The sequence below is a fragment of the Crocuta crocuta genome, unplaced genomic scaffold (genome assembly GCF_008692635.1).
Source record: "Crocuta crocuta isolate KB4526 unplaced genomic scaffold, BGI_CrCroc_1.0 scaffold25, whole genome shotgun sequence".
NCBI classification, from domain to species: domain Eukaryota; kingdom Metazoa; phylum Chordata; class Mammalia; order Carnivora; family Hyaenidae; genus Crocuta; species Crocuta crocuta.
The window spans coordinates 20,681,306-20,700,832 of NW_027532015.1; the positions used below are offsets into that span (position 1 = coordinate 20,681,306).

Consider the following 19,527-nt stretch of genomic DNA (forward strand, 5'->3'; position numbering starts at 1 on the left):
GGCAAATGGACTATCTGATGAATGACTAATCACAATTAGGGATCTACTAGGAGAAAGTTGGGAGATTTCTCCCAAGGCAACCAACAAAGTTCACTGTAATGATAAGGGAATTTTAGGAAGAGATTTTTAGGGTCAGTATGGAAAAATAATTGGACAGTAAGAGATTAAAGTAGAGTAGCTAGTCAGAAAACTTTTGAGAACCAGATTTACTTCAATATGATGAATAGCGAAAAGAAAAAAAACATGTAGGAGGTTAATGAGGGAGATGGTATAAAGAGTCTTTACTATGAAATAAAATGTGTGTGTCCACAGAACCCATGGTTAGGATAGATGTGCCTCCACCTCTATTTCTATTTGGGGTAGAGAAACAGAAATTAAAGGTCAGACAGCTCAACCCTAGTTATCTGTATTTATCAGGTCTGCACAGATAGGCTTCCATCTTCCTTTCCACCTATGAAATCTTTGTTTGAATTGAAAAAATTATTTTTCCTCCTGGAGTCACTTCTAGGAAATGTCCCTAAATTGACCCCACCAATTTTGTAATTGATCACTACAATTAGAAGGACTCCCTAGGGTGCCTCGATTAGTCTGAAAACATACACGGAAACCCATAATTGTGCAAATGTATACAATTGTATAGATGCAAAAGCCAGCATTGTCTCAGGTCTTAAAGAATTCACAGCTGGCGGTAGTTGAGGCATGATTTAGCAATTTGGAAAGTATGGTTATAAAAGTATGCACTGGACAGGCCAAGAGGAGGGGAGCCGGGAAAGGTTCTGGACTCCAGAGGCACTCAAAGGCACCTGAGTCTTAACTGGAGAGTAGGTCAGAGGAAGGATGATCGGGGAGGAGAGAATTTTACTGAGTAAGGGATTGAATCAATGGGCCAAGGCAACACCTGGCTGAGGATTCAAGAAAAACCTGACTCCCAGCTCGCTCATGTTTTCTCTACAGATTCTCACGGGCCAGCTTTCAGTCTTGAGTACCTCTTGGATTCACCCTCCACAGACTTGGCAGAAATGACTGGCTAGATGTTTTTCAAAATGGAATTATTTTGTTATCTGTAAACCATTTAGAGTCAATGTCCCTGGTTTCAACGGTAGCAGAGGGAACATGCTCTGAGTTTGGTTCAGCTTGCCAAAGAGTATTTTAGAGGGCTGGAAAGAAAAGAGGGACACACACACAAAACAACAACACGAAAATGAAAATCATACTTAAAAAAACAATTTGCTCATGCATTGGACACCTACATGATGAAAACTTAGTGTCTTCCTATTTTCAAGTACTTGGCCAGGCCAAAACACAAAGCTGAGACGGTCAAGGGTTCATATCAAATTCAAGAGCTTCCGTCTTCCCCTGTTCTTTACAGATGATCCAACCCACAGTCTATCGTCATCTAAGCATTTACGGAGCAACTGTCATTTACCAAGCCTTGATAAAGGACTGGGGTTTCCAGTCATGAATAAGCAACGTTCCCTGCTATCTGAATCTTGCTATCTGAAAAAATTAAACATCAAAAAGTAAGTTATTATAATACAAATTAACGTTTAAATCTCAAAAATTTCACACTTTACAAAATACGTTTTACCTAAGAAAGTCATTGTGTTTAGGCAGATTTCACTTGTGTAGAGATCAGCTGATTCATGACACGTTGCTTAGACTTTCAACATAGGCGATTCCATACCGAATCTTGAGTGATAGTAATTTCCTAGGATTAACATCCTTTCTCTGCTTACACTACATACTTGACCCCAGAGACAACTTAATTGTGCAGGGAGAGTTAAAGACGAAACACTGTCGATGGCTTCCAAACATCTCTATCAGCCTATCAATAATAGTGGTTAATTGCAATGTAGTATGTCGTCCTGTCTTCTTTTTTATTTTCTTTTCTCTTTCTTTTTTGATTGGTGAGGGTGGGGGGAGGGCATCGGGAGAAGGTCATGTCCACGCTCAAAAAATCACCTCCACTAGATCGGACCCTCTGCACACTTCTTGATTCTATCCCTTTCTCAAATCAGGAGAAGTCGCGGGTCGAGAGGCGCTCGTGGAGCCGAGGGAGGCCGAGCATGCTCAGTAGCCGGGGCCGCTTCCTGAGCTCCCCGCCAGCCCGGGCTTGCACCAGGCTCCGGGGAGCGCCGGGCTGTGCAGCAGCTGGTCCGCGTTCCTGGAAAGCTCCTTNCCGCGCCGGGCTCCCGCTCGGCCGCCCGGTGTGCACGCTGCCGCCGGGTGCTTCTGGCAGCTGCTGGATGATGGAGCAGAAATGACAGCTTGTGGTTAACCGTGAAGGGCGAGGGAGAGCCGCTTGTCTTCTGAGCCGGAGAGAGGAGGTGTGACACGGGAGACGGGCGGTGGGAAGATTCTTGCAGCAGCTCCAGCCTTCGCGTCCTTCTGCACTTCTGGCCGCTCGGGCGTTCCGGGCTCCTGACCTGGGAAGGATGGTTAGAGTAGTAGCGAAGCTGGTGCACCGCTTCCACTTCAGGTAAGGAAAACCCCATTTGCATGCTTTTCTCTTCTTCCTGCTTTTACTAGCTCTGAAATCCACAGCGAGGAAAGATTTTTTTCTTTTGAGTTATTAGCCTTGTTTTCACACTGCAAGTTTGCTTTTAACGAAGACTGAGAAAGAGGACGTTTTATGTGATTTTAAAAAGCCTTTCAGGAGGAGGTTGAAGTAAGCATTCGTGTTCTTTATTACCTCTGTTATTCTTTACCGTGACCCTGACTTGCTTGGTAAAATTTAGGTCTCTATTTACAAGATGAGATTGAAAGTACTTAAAACAACAACAAAATATTTTTTTGCATATTCTAGGGAAAGGTACTTTATGTCATAGAGGCAAATGGATGTAATTGGCAGCCTTTTCTAAATGGTTATGATTTCACTTACTGCCAAGAGAGAATAATATTAAAATCCACCATCAACCTTGCTCAGCATTGAACTCCAGCTGACTAGAAAGGAAACATTCATACCATAGTTGTCTGGTTATTTGTAAAATCAAATATTCGGGGCTGACTCCTGAGAAATGAATAGGAGTCCACAAATTTTAAAGAAAAAAAAATCAACACCCCTCCTATCCTTTGGGTATTGAGCAGGCTAACTTCTCCATAGAGGCATCAGTTAAAAAGTAAAGAAACACATAAATTAACTTTGCAGCTGCAATTTAATATTTTTGATGAAAACTGAACTCCCCATCTTCAGATGAATTTTCATGTAAAAGAAAAAAGAGGCTTTCAGAGCATAAACAATTTCAGTTCCTGTTCTACTGTAGGTTTTAAGAGAAAGGATCATTTTTCCAAGTAAACCCCAACTTAATAATAGTAGGTCTACAAGTATTCTCTAACATTTAGCGATTGTAATCAAATGGGGCAGAAAAACATTTTCTAGTCTGATATTAGAGTTATTTCCTCTTTAAAGTTAAATGTATTAATAATTCATTTAAAACAGTATATTATTTCTCTAAGGCAGCAAAGGACTTTTTTTCTTATCAAAACTGGAAAAAAATACAAATCTTGCAGTGTTGGAGGAAGAAAATAGACAAAGAAAATACTTCATGTAAATACTTGACTGAAAAAAAGTTAGAATTCTGGGACAGATTATTGCTGAGGCCTTATTTTATTCATTTCGGGAGGGTTTAGTGTTTGGTCATTAATTTTTATATTCAAGTATGATTAACATACGGTGTTATATTAGTTTCAGGTGTACGGTGTAATGATTCAACAATTCTATACATTACTCCCTGCTCATCATCATAAGTATACTCATAATCCCCTTCACCTATTTCACCCTTCCCTCTCTTCCCCTAAAGACTTCTTTTTCATAGGCTTTTGAGATGCATTCCCTTGTGGATCCATTTAACTATGAACGAGTGAACAACATCTAGTAATAAAGGGTGAGGGATCAAGTTTGCCCAAAGGTAAAAATTCCTATTTCTAGTGTGTTTCATAGGGACTAAAACCAACAGCCTTGAGTTCAACAGGCTTTGTTCTATAGAAGGGACAAAGTTCTTTAAAGTTGCATTACTAACCTGGAAACTCCTTTATCCCTTTTCTGGTGAAATATCCTGACTCTCTACATTCAGAGCACCCCAAGTTCTGAACTCTCAGCTGACCTGTGGCAAGACAAAAGCTGCCCGCCCCCCTACCCCACTAGAGCTCAGAGGTTAATAGTCTGGCCTCTGACCTTCACCTGTTCTTCCTAGCCAAGCACCAACCCAGGTGTCTCTCAGTGGAATTAACGTAAGAAACACCCTTTTCAGAAGCTCCCAAAGACCCAGGATTTTACTGAGAAAAACTGTCTTCTGAGGCCTGCCTCTGCTTCTTGTTCTTGAACTCTTTCTGTGGAAGGGTTTCTTTCTTTCTCTTTTTAAAGATTTCATTTTTAATCTCTTCACTCAAAGGGGAGCTCGAACTCACAACCCTGAGCTCAAGAGTCGCACGCTCTACTGAGCCTGTCAGGTGCTCTTGGAATGGTTTCTGAGAGGTCCTTTTTTTTTTTTTTTCTTTATCTAATTAGTAGTGATCATTTCTGTTCTAGTTGGACATAGGATTTGTTCTAATACTAAGAGCTGCTGTCAGCAAGTCACCCAGAATAGTGTCTTAATGATCAGCTGGAAGAAGAAAACAGGAGAAAAATGTATTCCATATGTGGATTTTGGGTAGTAGGTAGCCTTTCTGTTTCCTTCTCCTCCTCCTCTTCCCCAGCATCCAGTTATGACACATGATGAGTCCAGTGCAAGTCATGATGTTTCCCTTTCGAAGAGGTGAGGACGGGGGTGAGGCCATCCCATCCTTCATCCTTCAAGTCACTAACTTGTCCCAGTCTGATACCCTGCTGTTAGTGTCTCTTCCATATCAGACAGGAAATAGGTGAGATTTCAAAAACTCCCTTATAGTTTGTGAAGCAAACACTTGGAACATAATGAATTTCATTTTTCCTCTTAACAATCAAATAGTACTAGAACTTTGGTCCTAATGTGTATGTTTTTCCTGTCTTTTCCTTCATTAAAGAAGAACTTATGTCCGCTTCTCTATTTCTGCCACTGTTTTGGAGATAGGCTCAAGTACTGTTTAAGATTTGAACCCAGTTCAGCTGCAATTATGTTTAGACTAGGATAAATCCCACATATTTTCAATAGAGGAAGCACATGAGCAGAGATGTTTTCATTTTAATAATTGTATAGAACTTTCTCAGCTGTCCTCATCAGGTTTGTTTTTTTTTTTTTTGTAGCAGTCTAAAAAGAGCTCATCAACTCTCTTTGTATAGCATGAAAGGTGTTAGTCTCAGTCACTGATTGCTTTTGATTTAATAAATGAGTTTGCCCCTATTTAGGACAATGCTTATCTTTGGTTTTAGCAGATTAAGCAAAGGATCACTGTACCAATACAGAACTAGAAATACGAAAGTATTAACTGGAGTCTAGGCAAGAAGCCAGACATCCAACTCGCTCTAGAGTTGATATATTTATGTGTCCAGAATTCCAGGGATTCTGCATCTTCCTCAAGGGCATAGTCTGCTTTGATTCCGGCCAGCAACTTCCAGATTGTCACTGCTGGGAGTTTAACTTGGGAATACAAACCCATCGTCAGATGTGAGGATAAGCCCAGTATTGTTTCTTATGACTTTGTTTCCTGCTGAATAGCTTAGCAATGGGAGGATAAGAGTACAAATCCAGTTTGTATCTGATTATCTGCATATTTTGGAACATACCAGTGTCTATTTTCCACTCCCTCCATCATCTTTAATTTTCTTGTATTTTTGGTGTGTGAATGTCTTGGTTATATGACATGTAAATAAAAAAAAAAAGCTATTGCAGAATTAACCTGGTGAATCTCTAAGAGACCTTCAGTTCCAAGTAGTCCTTCAGTAAAAGCACACAAAAGAACAACCATACCTAAATTCTCATTTTTCTGCTTCTACTTCAGTGTATCACACAATCTGGTAATGGTGACGTCCTCGTGTGCTGAGAAAGAAAATGCACAGTCTTATCACTTCCTCAGGCACAACATAAAATAAACTTGAAGGCAATGTTCAGAGAAAATCTTGCCAGCTGATAACCCCTGCCGCCTACCAAAAGTTCATCGTGCATCTATATGACAAGCTCTGTCGTGATAGGATGGATGTTTGAACAAGATAAGGTTCCTGCCCCCCAAGGGCTTACAGTATGGGAGAGATGGGTGGTTCAAATGGCGAAGGGGGAAGGAGCCCATAAGTGAAATAATATCAGGTCCTTGCAAGTGCTGTGAAGAGCAGACCAAGGGATAGTATGGAGTATGACTTTGGTAGGGCACTTAAGGAAGCCCTCTCTCTGAAGAGATAACACTTGATCTGGGATCAGGATGGAATTAAAGTCTGGGGGCCTGACTTGCTGGTTGCTAGGTTTGCTGTAGAGACCGACAGAAAGCAGTGTGGCTGGGTGGAGAGGGTCAGGGGCAGGTGTGGTAGAGGTGGGGGGTTGGGTGGGGATTTAGAGACAGGTGTAGGGGAAGGGGTAAGTTAGGAGATATGATCAGAAAGATAGGCCAGGGCCCATTCTTTGGGTCTTGTGGAGACTGAATTATTTATTTATTTAGAGAGATAATGTAGGGACAAGCCCAAGCACAAGAGCACAGGCGAAGGGCAGAGGGAGAGGGAGAGAGAGAGAATCTCAAGCAGGCTCTGCACTCAGACTCAGCCTAGAGCCTGCCTGGAGGCTGGATCCCATGACCTGAGCTGAAATCAAGAGTCCACTACTCAGGTCCTCTGAGACTAAATGTTTTAAATGCAATGAGCCTGCTGGAGCACTTTATGGTCTAAAGGAGCATTATGGCTGCTCAATGGAGAAGGCACCATAGGGCCAGAGAGAAAGCTGGAAGATGTGTTGTAGACAGAAGACGTCTCTAACTTGAACTAGGGAGGTGGAAGCTGGCATATATTGACTTTCTTCAAATTATATTTCATTCCTGGTTACAGAAGTAATATATTTCTCTTATAGAAAACCTAACAAATACATTGACAAGTCCCCAAAGATCTTAAATCCTAATCCTACCACCCAGAAGTAATCACTGTAATGTTTTAGGCATCTGTCCTATAGAAAACTTAGAAAATACAGGGACCTGTTCCCAAAAGAAAGGAAATATTCTGCAATCTTACCACTCAATTTTACATGTAATGCGTTTGTTATCTACCATGTGAATCCTTTTTTGAAGCCAATACATTACTTTTAGGGATCTAGTTTATTCTGGATATTCTGATGAAACCTCTTTTGCCTTAAATAAACTAGAAAATGTCTGCACTAAGTCTGGATGACAAAATGAGTTTATGTGCTGTAGAACCACTCCCTTCTTTATTCATTAAATATTTTGCTGTACCCCAGACACTGAGACTCAATGATCTGTGGTGAAAGCTGTCTTAATAAGCCATCCCTTCCCCATGTCCCAGATCAATACCACAAACATTCCTTGGGGTTAGGAAGGCTGAATTTGATCTTTTGACCTGAGATGTAAATCGTGCCATTCAGCGTCCCTGCTTTTGAGAAAACATGGGCACTAGAACTCTTTGGCTGTTTCTGGAATCTTTTCACCTGAGATGGCCTAGTAAGAGACTAAGCTTGTAGGCCTGGTCTGAATAAAGGGTTATTTAGGGCTGAGAGGACCAAACACTTACGTTTTTTTCCCCTAGGTTTTTGCTTAGAGGCTTTTAGCTTACAGAGATACTTATTGGTAAGGGAGAAATCAGGCAGTACTTTTTTTTTTTTTTAATTATTTTTGAGAGAGAGAGTGTGTGCGCACACACGCAAATGAGCGAGCAAGAGCAGGGTGGGGCAGAGAGAGGGAGACACAGAATCTGAAGCAGGCTCCAGGCTCTGAGCTGTCAGCACAGAGCCCGATGGGGGGCTCAAACTCAGAACTGTGAGATCATGACCTGATCCGAAGTCTGATGCTTTAACTGACTGAGCCACCTGGGCGCCCCCAGGCACTACTCTTCTACAGCTTCCTAAAAATGTGACCATTTCACCTCTTACTCTGGGTTCAGAATTCATTACATTTTACAGTTGTGTCCTATCTTGATTACTGTTAAAAATATTAGCAGTTACGGGGCTGCTGGGTGGCTCAGTTGGTTGAGTGTGCTACTTCGGCTCAGGTCATGATCTCAGGGTTTGTGGATTCAAGCACCGCATCAGGCTCTATGCTGACGGCTCAGAGCCTGGAGCCTGCTTCAGGTTCTGTGTCTCCCTCTCTCTCTCTGCCCCTCCTCCATTCACACTCTGTCTCTCTCAGAAAATAAATAAAACATTAAAAAAACATATTAGCAGTTTGCAGTGTGTTCTCAAGCTTTCAGAGTGGTGTCATGTAAGTTACCCTATTAAACATTTGAGACTATATCTTTCCACAACTATCTGAAGTTCAGCAAACCTGCTTGCTTCTCATGCTTTATTTCCTAACTCAGGTTAAGAGTCTTAACTGTTGGTTTTTTGTTTATTTTGAGAGAGAGAGAGAGAACGAGAAAATCCCAAGCAGGCTCCGAGCTATCAACGTAGACCTCCATGTGGGGCTTGATCTCCATGAACCATGATATCATGACCTGATCTGAAATCAAGAAGCTTAACAGACTGAGCCATCCAGATGCCCCAAGAGTCTTACCGGTTCTAAAGTCTCCGAAATGAGAGCGGGGAGGACCTTACCTTAACTTTTTTCTTTCTCATCTAATAGGAAAGAATATCCATGCAAGTTAAGAAAAGCTGCTCAAATTTTTTTCTCCCATCCATTCTACTAGTCACTGTTTTGGTTCAGTCAGCTTCTTTCATTGGGTCTGCTAAGCATTCTCCTGCAATACTCCTCTATTTGGACCTCTATGCTACGGCCAGAGTGAGCTATTAGGGATTTTTAAGTGTTTGATCATGACCGTTTCCGGGTTATATGATACAATGCCATATGTTTGGATCATCTCTGAACTCCTCAGACATAAGGTTCATCTCAATTTGCCTTCATTTTTTATCTCATTTTTCTCCCCTCACTGTTTCACCCTATGATCCAGCTTTGTTGATCTTTGTTTCCTGAATTTGCTAATCTTGAACTTTATGCCTCTACACCTGCTGTTTTCTCTACCTGGAATATCTTTCTCCTCGTTCTCCAAGTGGCATAATCCTATTCATTCCTGGAGACCCAGACCTAGTGTTATCTACTTCTTAGCTTTTTCAGGGGGTGCCACTCATTCCTTCCATATTCCCAGAACAGTTTGATCAATTTTAAAGCATGCTTTTAGTGCCCACTCAAATAATGGCAATCTATTCACTTCATGGCATCATATAATATTTATTGTGTGCCTTCCATGTGCCTGATACTGTATTCTTGAAGATACAAGAGGAGTAAAATATAGACTTACCCTCTATGAAATAACAGTTTAAGGAGCAAGACCCCTACGAAGAAGCCATGATGGACTGTTTGGGGTCATTATTGTTGTTATTACAGAGTTTGGCCCGTCTTTGGACCAGGCTTCTTTCTTCAGCCCTATAAGCTCACTTAAGCAATTAGTTCACTTAATTCTGAAACTATAAGCTGAGATCCATGAATTAATGGGTCAGGTAGTGTAATTTATTTGAATAAAACCATCATGATTGGAACAATAGAGTATCAGATGTTTCACTGATGTTATTTTTACATTCTAACATCTCTCTACTGGCAGTCCTATCAGATCTCTTTTTTCACTCTGTGCATTGGGAATATTGTTTTTTTTAATGGACTTTTCCTTTTATCACTTAAAAAAATTTATGTTTATTTATAAAGAGAGAGTGAGAGAGAGAGAGACAGACAGAATCTGAAGCAGTCTCCAGGCTGAGCTGTCAGCACAGAGACTGACGTGGGGCTTGAACTCGTGAACTGCAAGATCATGACGTGAGCCAAAATCAGATGCTTAACTGACTGAGCCACCCAGGTGCCTCTCTTTATATACCTTTTACATTCAAGACAACACTTGAATTTAAGAACGTTGTTATGGCCATTTCTCATGTACTCCTTGCCCACATACGTGCATAGCCTCCCCTTTATCAGCATCCTTCACCAGAGCAGTAAATTTGTTACAGTTGTTGAGTCTGACACTGACACATCGTCATCACCCAGAGTCCATAGTTTACTTTAGGGTTCACTCTTAGTTTTGTACATTCTGTGGGTTTGGACAAATCTATCATCCATCGATTCCCCATTATAGTATCATACAGAGTGGTTTTAGTGTCCTAAAAGCCCTCTATGGATGCTCTGTGGATTTATCGACCTTCTCCCCTAATCCCTGACAACACTGGTCTCTTCACTGTCTCCATTGTGTTGCCTTTTCCAGAAAATCCTAGAGTTAGAATCCCACAGTATGTAGTCTTTTCAGATTGGCTTCGTTCATTTAGTAACATGCATTTGTTTTCCCATTGCCTTTTCATGACATAATAGCTCATTGTTTGGAACGCTGAGTAATATTTCATTGTCTGGCTGTATCATAGTGCATTGTTTCTAATTTTTATTTTTTCTTCTGTTGGGCTTGGGTTTATGGGGGTAGGGCTTTGATGTTTGGTTCCAGGCACATGGAATGTACCTAATTAGTATTTCTGGGTGAATAAGTCCTAAGGGAATAAATGAGATACAATGCTTTCTCTTCGTCTTCTTTTCTTTCTTGTTTGTCCTCCTCCACCTTGAAGCAGCTTCCAGACTGGATTAGTTTGTGCTCATGGGAGAATGTACACTTGTGGGTAAGGGATGGCATGTTTCATTCCTCCCCCTAACCCTCTCCAACTAGTCTGCCATTATTTCTTAAACTCAGAGGTCAGCAGACTATAGCCCTTGGGCTAGATTTGGCCTGACACCTGTTTTTGTAAATAAAGTTTTATTGGAACACAGCCACACCCATCATTTATGTATTGTAAATAGCAAGAGTTGCGCAGCTATGACAGAGACCATATGGCTTGCTGGACTGAAAGCATTTACTATGTGGGCCTTTACAGCAAAAGTTTGCTGACCTCTGTCCTAACTCAGGGAAGGAGCTAGAGACCGAGCTCAAGGTGGCCAAAGTGATTGCTTACAGAAATGTGTCCAAAGCAGCAGCTGTTAAGTCCTTTTTGGGAGAAATAAATTTCAGAGGTTTCTTTTGATTTGCGTGTTGAATACCGAAACTATAAAAGAAGATCAGGTAAAAGGCCTGGTTGCTTTGTTTTAGTAATTACGAGACAAATGAATTTGACTTAACTCATTTTTTAATTAAACAGCTATTCTCAAACTTTAACACAAATCAGAATCACCTGGAGGGCTTGTTAAATTGCTGTGTGCAGCCCCTCCTCTGACGTTCGAATTCGGTAGGGCTGTGGGGCAGGTCTGTGGATCCAGAAGCTGCGATCCAAACAGCTTCCCAGCAGCTTCGTGCTGCTGGTCTAGGGACCACACTTTGAGAACCATAAGTTTAGAGCGATGGTTCTGAGACTTGGCTGTGTCTCAGCATCACCCTGTAAGTTTAAAATTATTTACTTAAAAAAAAACAAAAACAACCATGTTGGGTCTTGCCCTAGACTTGCCAAGTCCAAGTTCCCAGCATTGGTCTGTATTTTAAAAATAATGATTCCGAAGAAAACTTACTTAGTTGTCATGCTTTTGAAACTATCATGTGGGCTTTGCCAAGTGAGGTGTGTAGAAGGTGTTTTGACTGATAAGTTTGAAATAATCATTCGATACAGATTGCATTACCTTCTCAGTTTTCAGGAAAATTCTAAACTGGAATCTTATTCTGCACGCACGTATGTTACATTTCTCAGTGGAATTCCGAAAAACCAGTCCAAAAGTACACTGTGTTCAGTTTGGCAGAAATTTCTTTTCTTTAGCAAACTTGTTAGTTTGTACATTTTTGCCCCACTGTGTACAATTAATTTTAAATCTGTCCTTGATGATTCCCCTTTCTTCCTTTCTTTTTTTTTAATTTTTTTACAAATTTATTTCTAGGAGAGAGAGAGAGAGAGACAGCGTGAGCAGGGGAGGGTCAGAGAGGGAGGGAGTCACAGACTCTGAAACAGGCTCCAGGCTCTGAGCTGGCAGTCAGCAAAGAGCCCGACGCGGGGCTCGAATCCACGAACCGCGAGATCATGACCTAGGCGAAAGTCAGACGCTTAACCGACTAAGCCACCCAGGCGCCCCTCCTTTCTTCCTTTCTTGAAAGTGAGCTTTTCTTTTGAATAGCATGAGCCACTCCTGTGCCATTACCCTTCTGTGGTTTCACGATAGCAAGTTCAAACGGACAAGTGCGCCTGCCAGAAACGGCACAGGAGAGGTCTTCTTGCCTGGCTCTTCCTCCCTCCATGTAGGGAAAAAACATTCTTTACCGTGGGTAGGTGTTTTTAAAGCAATACAAAGCTCTCTTGCTCTGTATGTACTTTTGCTTAGAGAACTTGTTTCCCTTCTTCCATAATTTCAGCATGCTCTAAAGCTGTTCATTTTAATTGTGTTGATTGCTATTTGTAATGTTCTGAAGCTGAGTATTATGTCAGAATGCAAAGAAGGCAAAGTATCCATGAAATAGTAAATGGTGAAGAACCAAATCTTTGGCTCTTTGGTAGCTAATGTAGTAACCTCAACCATCATTAACTACACAAAGAACTCTAGCGCACTGTGTTTATGAAGGACAAGCATTGCGGTCATGTTTTGGTCTGTATTTCCCTCTCCCCACCTCCCCCCCTCACCTTGACCTTAAAACGATAGGAATAAATACCAACATTTAGGTTTATAGAGCCCCAAATCCATAAACAACAGTCATCAACGTCTTAAGCTACATAATTCTATGTTATGAAATCATGAGGATTGCTAACATGAAATGTCAGAACATGAGTTTGACAAATGGCTTAACATGAATAATGTTCCAAAGTACGGAAGAGCTCATTTATTTAGTGCATTTGGATTAATTCAAGTTTCAAGCTGTCTCGAGTGAAAATTTCACACTTATTTATTTATTTATTTATTTTGCATTTCCTTAGAAGATTAGAAGGGGTATTAGGAAGCTATTGTGAGTTAAGTAGAAATGAAGACTTGTTATTTTCTTCTCATGAACTCACAGATATCACTTGCTTCTGCCTCTGTCATGTCTACAAAGAGGAGCTTTTATTCCTAAGGATTAATTTTTATAGCTTCTAGAGAGCAATAGCACCCAAAGTAAAGGAGAATAGTAATTCATTATTCTGTGATTGTTACTGTTTTAAGCTCCCTCATCGGCAGTGTTAGGACTAGTTGCTCAACTAGAAACATTCATTGAAATGGAGACGCTTTCTTAATGATCAGTACTTTTTAGTTACCTCCTTACTTTTTTGCCTGCTTGAACTTCAATTCTCAACTGGGAACGTTCTAAATGACTGCCTTATACACAGGCAAGGCCAGTGTCCTAGGCATAGCTGTGGGCCCTCCTCCTTTTGAGAGCAAAAATGAGGTGCTTCTTGTTGCATTGCTCTTACAAATGCTCATTTTAGGTCCATGGGTTTCTAAAGTGAGTGAGTTTTGCCCATGTTCAGATGGGACTTATGCTGGGTTTAATGCTCTGCTGTCATGGTCTTGAAATGCTTAATGCTTTTTGAACCAGGAGACCTGTATTTTCATTTTGTGCTGGACCCCAGAGGACTATCATCAGTCCTGCCCACAGGAGCTACATCTTCCTCATTTTTCTTTCCCTGCAGATGTGTAGCATGGTGCCTGACTCACAGATGAGTGAATGATTGAGAGCCCCCATTGTTCTGAGAGCAAATGATACCCTTATTGTTGCTTTTTTGAATCGCTCATAGGATGGGGTGCCTGGGTGGCTCAGTTGGTTAAGCATCCGACTTCAGCTCAGGTTATGATCTCACAGTTTGTGGGTTTGAGCCCCACGTCAGGCTCTGTACTGACAGCTCAGAGCTTGGAGCCTGCTTCAGTTTCTGTGTCTCCCTCTCTCTCTGTCCCTCCCCCACTCATGCTCTATTTCTCTCTGTCTCATAGGAGTGCGGTTTAGGTCAGTTGGTAGGTTCCCAAAATGAATAATCTTCGGATATAGTGAAGTGGATGCTTGAGTGGTTGGGTAGAAGTAGCAGTCGTGATCGAAAAAGTTTTAAAAAATAGTCTAGATTTTTAAAAATACTCTAGATTCCCTCACTTCATTTCAATTTTCCTGAATCAAAATTTTCTGAGAATAAAGACTGGGAATCTGTGACTTAAAAAGCTCCATAGGGGGGCACCTGGGTGGCTCAGTTGGTTAAGCATCCAACTTTGGCTCAGGGCATGATCTCCCGGTTTGTGGGTTTGAGCCCCACATCGGGCTCTGTGCTGACAGCCAGCTCAGAGCCTGAAAACTGTTTCAGATTCTGTATCTCCCTCTCTCTCTGACTCTCCCTTGCTCATGCTGTCTCTTCTCTCTCTCAAAAATAAATTAAAAAAAAATAAAAATAAAAAAAATAGAAAAAAGCTCCGTAGATACCCTTGTGCCTGCGCGTGGACTCTGGTCTTCTCCCTGAGAGCTCTGGAAGGTCTGTAGGTCTGTTCTGCCACGGATATGGGGTTCTAGTTTGTCTAGGTTGTCAAAATAAAAAAGGGCCTGATGCAAGTGACATCAAGTGCAATTTAGGAGGCAACAGGGCATAGCTAGGCTAAGAATTAGCACTACACACCCAAGTCCCTAGTGATGCTTAATGATAACCAACAAGACTACCATTGGTCTGATTGTTTATTCCTTCATTGGAAGGGATCTGATACTTTGTGCAACTTATGCTCATCAACTTCCAAAGCAGGAGGTGAAGGCTGGCCTTATAAACCATGCATAAGGTGCCTGTAGTCACTGCCGTCTCCTCGGGCTTAGCAACATGAGATCTACTTCTAAGTAGAAGTAACTAGAGCGCAATGGAGTGTGGAGACGCCCAATGATCAGCCTAATGCCTTCATCTGTGGTTTGGCCTTCTACTACAGATTTGAGGGAGCTAGGGGTGGAGCGGAGAATGTCTAAAGGTAACTGCGGATTGGATGTAGGCTTGTTACTTAGAAAGCGATGATTCAGTGCAGGAGTATATCTTACCCAAGTTATGGGTCAGAATGGTGGAGATTATATACATCCCTTAATGAAAGATGGTGCTTCTAAGATGCAAATCTGTCAACCAGCAAAGAACCTTGTGCCTCTAAACGTGCTAGAGATGTACAAAGTTTGTGTTGCTGAGTGAGAGCATCTAGTCTGTAAGAAATACCTCAGAAAGAAGTTTCCCGAGAGCCAGATAGAACCATCTGGAAGTGTCTCTTGCCCAGAAGAAAAGCGGTGTCTCTCAAGTGTTAGTGTCCTCAGAGTTTAGGAGCAGGCGGCTAACAGCTCACCACTAAACCATTCCTGGCTGTCCTTGGCTATGAAGAGTTTTCAGATTAAGACGTACTTGTTAACCAAGGCAGGAGATTGCTTCTAGTGGATGGAGCTATAGAAAGGACAGTAGCTGGGGTGCCTGGGTGGCTCAGTCAGTTGAGTGCCCAACTCTTGATTTTAGTTCAGGTCATGATCTCATGATTTGTGGGATCGAGCCCTGCATCAGGCCCTGTGCTGAGTGTGGACCCTGCTTGGGGTTCCCTCTCTACCCCCTCCCTTCCCCCTCCTCCTCCTGCCTCTTTCTCCCTCTGCCTTTCCCCCTCGCCCATGCACACGCACACATGTAGTATGCTCTCTCAAAATAAATTCTTTTTTTTAGAAAAAGCACAACTACTAACAGCAAAGGAGTAGGGATAAAAAAATATTTAGAAATAGAAGGTCATTGTTTAACCATTCGCTTGATTTCATTCATTACTCAGTAACTATGTTTTGATCATCCTTAATGTGTCAGGCACTAGTAGGCACCAGGATACAGGAGTGAGAAGACAGGATAATTTCTGATGTCGGAGGAACCTGAATTTTGATAGGAAAGAGGCACAATGAGTGAACATGTCAGTTATGAGTGCTGTGAAGAGGTTGCAGACAGCGTTCTGTGACAGGTTATAGAGCTCACAGTGGGTGCTCCTGGTTGGGGAGGAGTCTTCTTCCTTTTTTTTACATCAAATACGATTATTGCAGTAACATGTTCATTTGTCATGGGCTCAGTTCCCTTCTCTTGGAAACCATCACCAATTTCACATGCTTGGCCAGGCCATTGAACAGACATGGCTGTATAGGCTAATTTCTGAGGGATTAGAGTAAGATTCGTACTGTCTATAATTATGTCAGAACTATAATAGCAAGTAGCCCCTTTCCAGTTACTGAATGCATATTAGTTCTTAAAGGGTGTACAGTTTCAGGGCACCTGGCTGACTCAGTAGGTAGAGCATGTGACTCTTGATCTTGGGAATGTGAGTTCAGGCCACATGTTGGGTACAGAACTTACTTAAGAGAATGTAAATTTCACTAATATTATTTTCTTTTTATAAATATTTTGCTGACTTGAGGAAAATAAAAACAAAATGGCAGCAGGTAATGTTTTCTCTGCTAATGTTCAGGTTGACTTGGGGCAAATTTCCCCATTGTTTTGTGTTTACCTAAATAAAGAAATTGAGATGGGCCAATGAGTAAACAATTGAAGAGGTGACATTATTAACATTAAACATTTAAATATTATAAAATGGGAGAATATGTGGGATATGTCAACTGGCAAGTTTTATGACATTTTATATATATTTTTTTTAATGTTCATTTATTTTGAAGGGGGAGTAAGGGGGAGAGGGGCAGAGACCAAAAGAGAAAAAGAGAATCCCAAGCAGGCTCCATGCTGTCAGTGCTGAGCCCTACTCGGGGGCTTGATCTCAGTGAACTGTGAGATGACCTGAGCCAAAAGCAAGAGTTGCAGGCTTACCTGACTGAGCCGCACTGGTGCCCCTATATTTTCCTTATAGATTGAATACATTGTAGATTTTAACAAGTGAGACCATGTCGGATGTTGGTGTTTTTTAATTCTAGGCTTATAGAAAATTGTGCATTATTAAAATGACCAAGTACAGAGTTAATGTGCTGTATGCATAAGAACAGATATCCTTATAACCTTTTGAATTCTGAATTAGATATACCAAATTTAAACTTGTGTTTTACTAATATAGATAATTTATAACTTTTAGAGCAGCAATTAGAGAATGCAACAGAAATATGAGTAGGGGCACCAAGGTGACTCAGCTGGTTAAGTGTGGGACTCTTGATTTTGGTTCAGGTCATGATCTCATGGTTCTGAGATTGAGCCCCACATTGGGCTCCACACTGACAGCATGGAGCCTGCTTGGGAGTCTCTCTCTCTCTCTCTCTCTCTCTCTCTCACATAGAGACTCATATTCTCTCATCCTCTCCCTCTCTCACCCCCTCCCCTTGTCTCTCCCCCCTCTTCCCCCCCACCTCTTCCTCACTCTCTCTCTTTCTTTCTCTCCCCTATCAAATACATAAATTTAAAAAGAAAAAGAAGGAAAAATCATGAGTGGATGTATTTTTAAATTTTAAATGAATAAATTCCTAGATTTACCAGCCAGATTTATAAAGTAAAAATATTTGCTTTAAATTATCTTGGATCTAATCACTCTCATTTTATATGTAAGGAAAACAGCTTCTTTAGAGAAACTAAACAATTTGCTTTAAGATCTGGGGATTATTTCACTTTGAACTATTTGCAGGGAATGGTTTCAACCATTTTAGTGGAAAGATCGTTTTACATAGTACTTCGATACATTCCTGGATTGGGATTCTAGTTTGTTGTTGTTGTTGTTGTTGTTGTTGTTTTGTCTTGTTTTCCATACACACTAGCTGTGTAAACTTTGGTAAATTACTTAATATCTCTAAGGCTTTAGTTCCTCATCAGTGCAGCCTGGAAAATGGTCATACCCTTCCTCCTGAAAGCATGGTCCCAGGGATTGAGTGAGAAAAGAACCACAAGCACTCAGTGTAATATTGGGCATAGAGAAAGAAATCAGGGAAAACTACTCTTGAACTAAAATCCTTCTATCAAACAGATCTTTGTTTTGACAGTTTTAAGAAGACATTTAAGAAGATGACATTTTTAAATGTTACATATTGGAAACACCTAAAATATAGAAGTTTTCCTAGTTATTTCAGATGAAGGAAATCAACCTCTATGTTGTGATCATCTTTGTTGAAAATTTAGGTTTAGTTTGATATCAGTTCCACAACAGTGTTATTAGTACTTGTACCAAGTAAATTACTTGTTTTGTTTTGCTTTTTATTTTTTTATTTTTTAATGTTTTTATTTATTTCTAGGAGAGAGAGAGACAGCGTGAGCAGGGGAGGGTCAGAGAGAGGGAGTCACAGACTGAAACAGGCTCCAGGCTCCGAGCCGGCAGTCAGCACAGAGCCCGACGCGGGGCCCGAACCCACGAACCGCGAGATCATGACCCAAGCGAAAGTCGGACGCTTAACCGACTAAGCCACCCAGGCGCCCCTGTTTTGTTTTGCTTTAAATTGTAGCTAATACTTAACAGAAATTCTATAGCACTTGCTGCGTGCCTGGTACATATAGCAAGACATTTAATTCTCACAAAAAGCCAATGAGATAGGTATTAACATCATCCCTATATGACAGATGTTGAAGCCTCAGAGATCAGATAGAAAGTCTGACGTCATGTGGGTAATAGGTAAGGGTGGTGTTTGAGATCTACCTGAGCACTAGATCCACTACTTAAGCACTGCAGCATACTGAGTACACCACTGGCAGAGGATTGCTAATAACAAGAATTCTCCAGTTACTGTACAGATCCATATTTGATTTGCCCAGATGGGTGCTAACCCAACCAAATATTGGCTTCTGAGAACCCCATTTTATAGGGATACTCCTACAATATTAAAAATGGCTGCCACAAATTGACTGCTTCCGTGAATCATAACTCTACTAGGGACTTCACCCATTTTTCTTTCTCCATAATGGCTCTCTGAAATAGATATGATGATGATGACGATGGGTAGAATGATGTACATTTCACAGATGATGAAACTGAGTGAAGTGCATAACCTTCCCTAAATCAGACTTCTTTGTCTTGCTCCAAAGCCACTGTAATACTTATGTTTCTATACTGAATAATGTGTATATCTCAGTTCTGTGACAATGAAACTTAATAAATGGGATGATGAACAGTAAATAAAGGAAGTCAACGGGGTATTATGGAGAATGCTCCTCACTATTCTAGAATAGAATCGAATCCCCTATATATCAGCAATTATCTGTGCTTCATTTCCATAGAGCAGTGAGTGCTTCATACAAAAAATGAGAGCAGGGCTTTGGGCCAGTGGTCTGTGTCCATACTGAGGCTTTCATCTCAGCAAGGATGAGAATGTCGCTGAATATTCCCTTACATAACACTAGATGGCGCATGAGAACAAAAGAGCTAGAAGACATTTATAGGACACACGCAACCCTTATTCGTAATTGCGGTAGAATTTATTTTCTGAAGTGGATCATTGCGGATTTCAGGCTACTGATCACTAACAGGATCCCCCGGCCTGATATTTTGCCAGAATAAAACTCTGCCTTGTCTCCAATTTGGAGTAGAATTTTGATAAATCGAATAGAAAGCCATTTATTTTTGGCA

The 19,527-nt window shown here is 41.2% G+C and overlaps 1 protein-coding gene across 1 annotated transcript in view; it reads left to right on the forward strand.

Moving 5' to 3' along the window:
* Positions 1–2,190: 2,190 nt before the first annotated feature.
* Positions 2,191–19,527, forward strand: part of ARHGAP18 (Rho GTPase activating protein 18) — a 195,174-nt gene continuing 177,837 nt past the window's right edge. Inside the window, exon 1 of the mRNA XM_077776179.1 lies at positions 2,191–2,479. Within this exon, the coding sequence (XP_077632305.1) occupies positions 2,436–2,479 (44 nt within the window). The 5' untranslated portion in view covers positions 2,191–2,435. The remainder of the gene's footprint in view (positions 2,480–19,527) is intronic.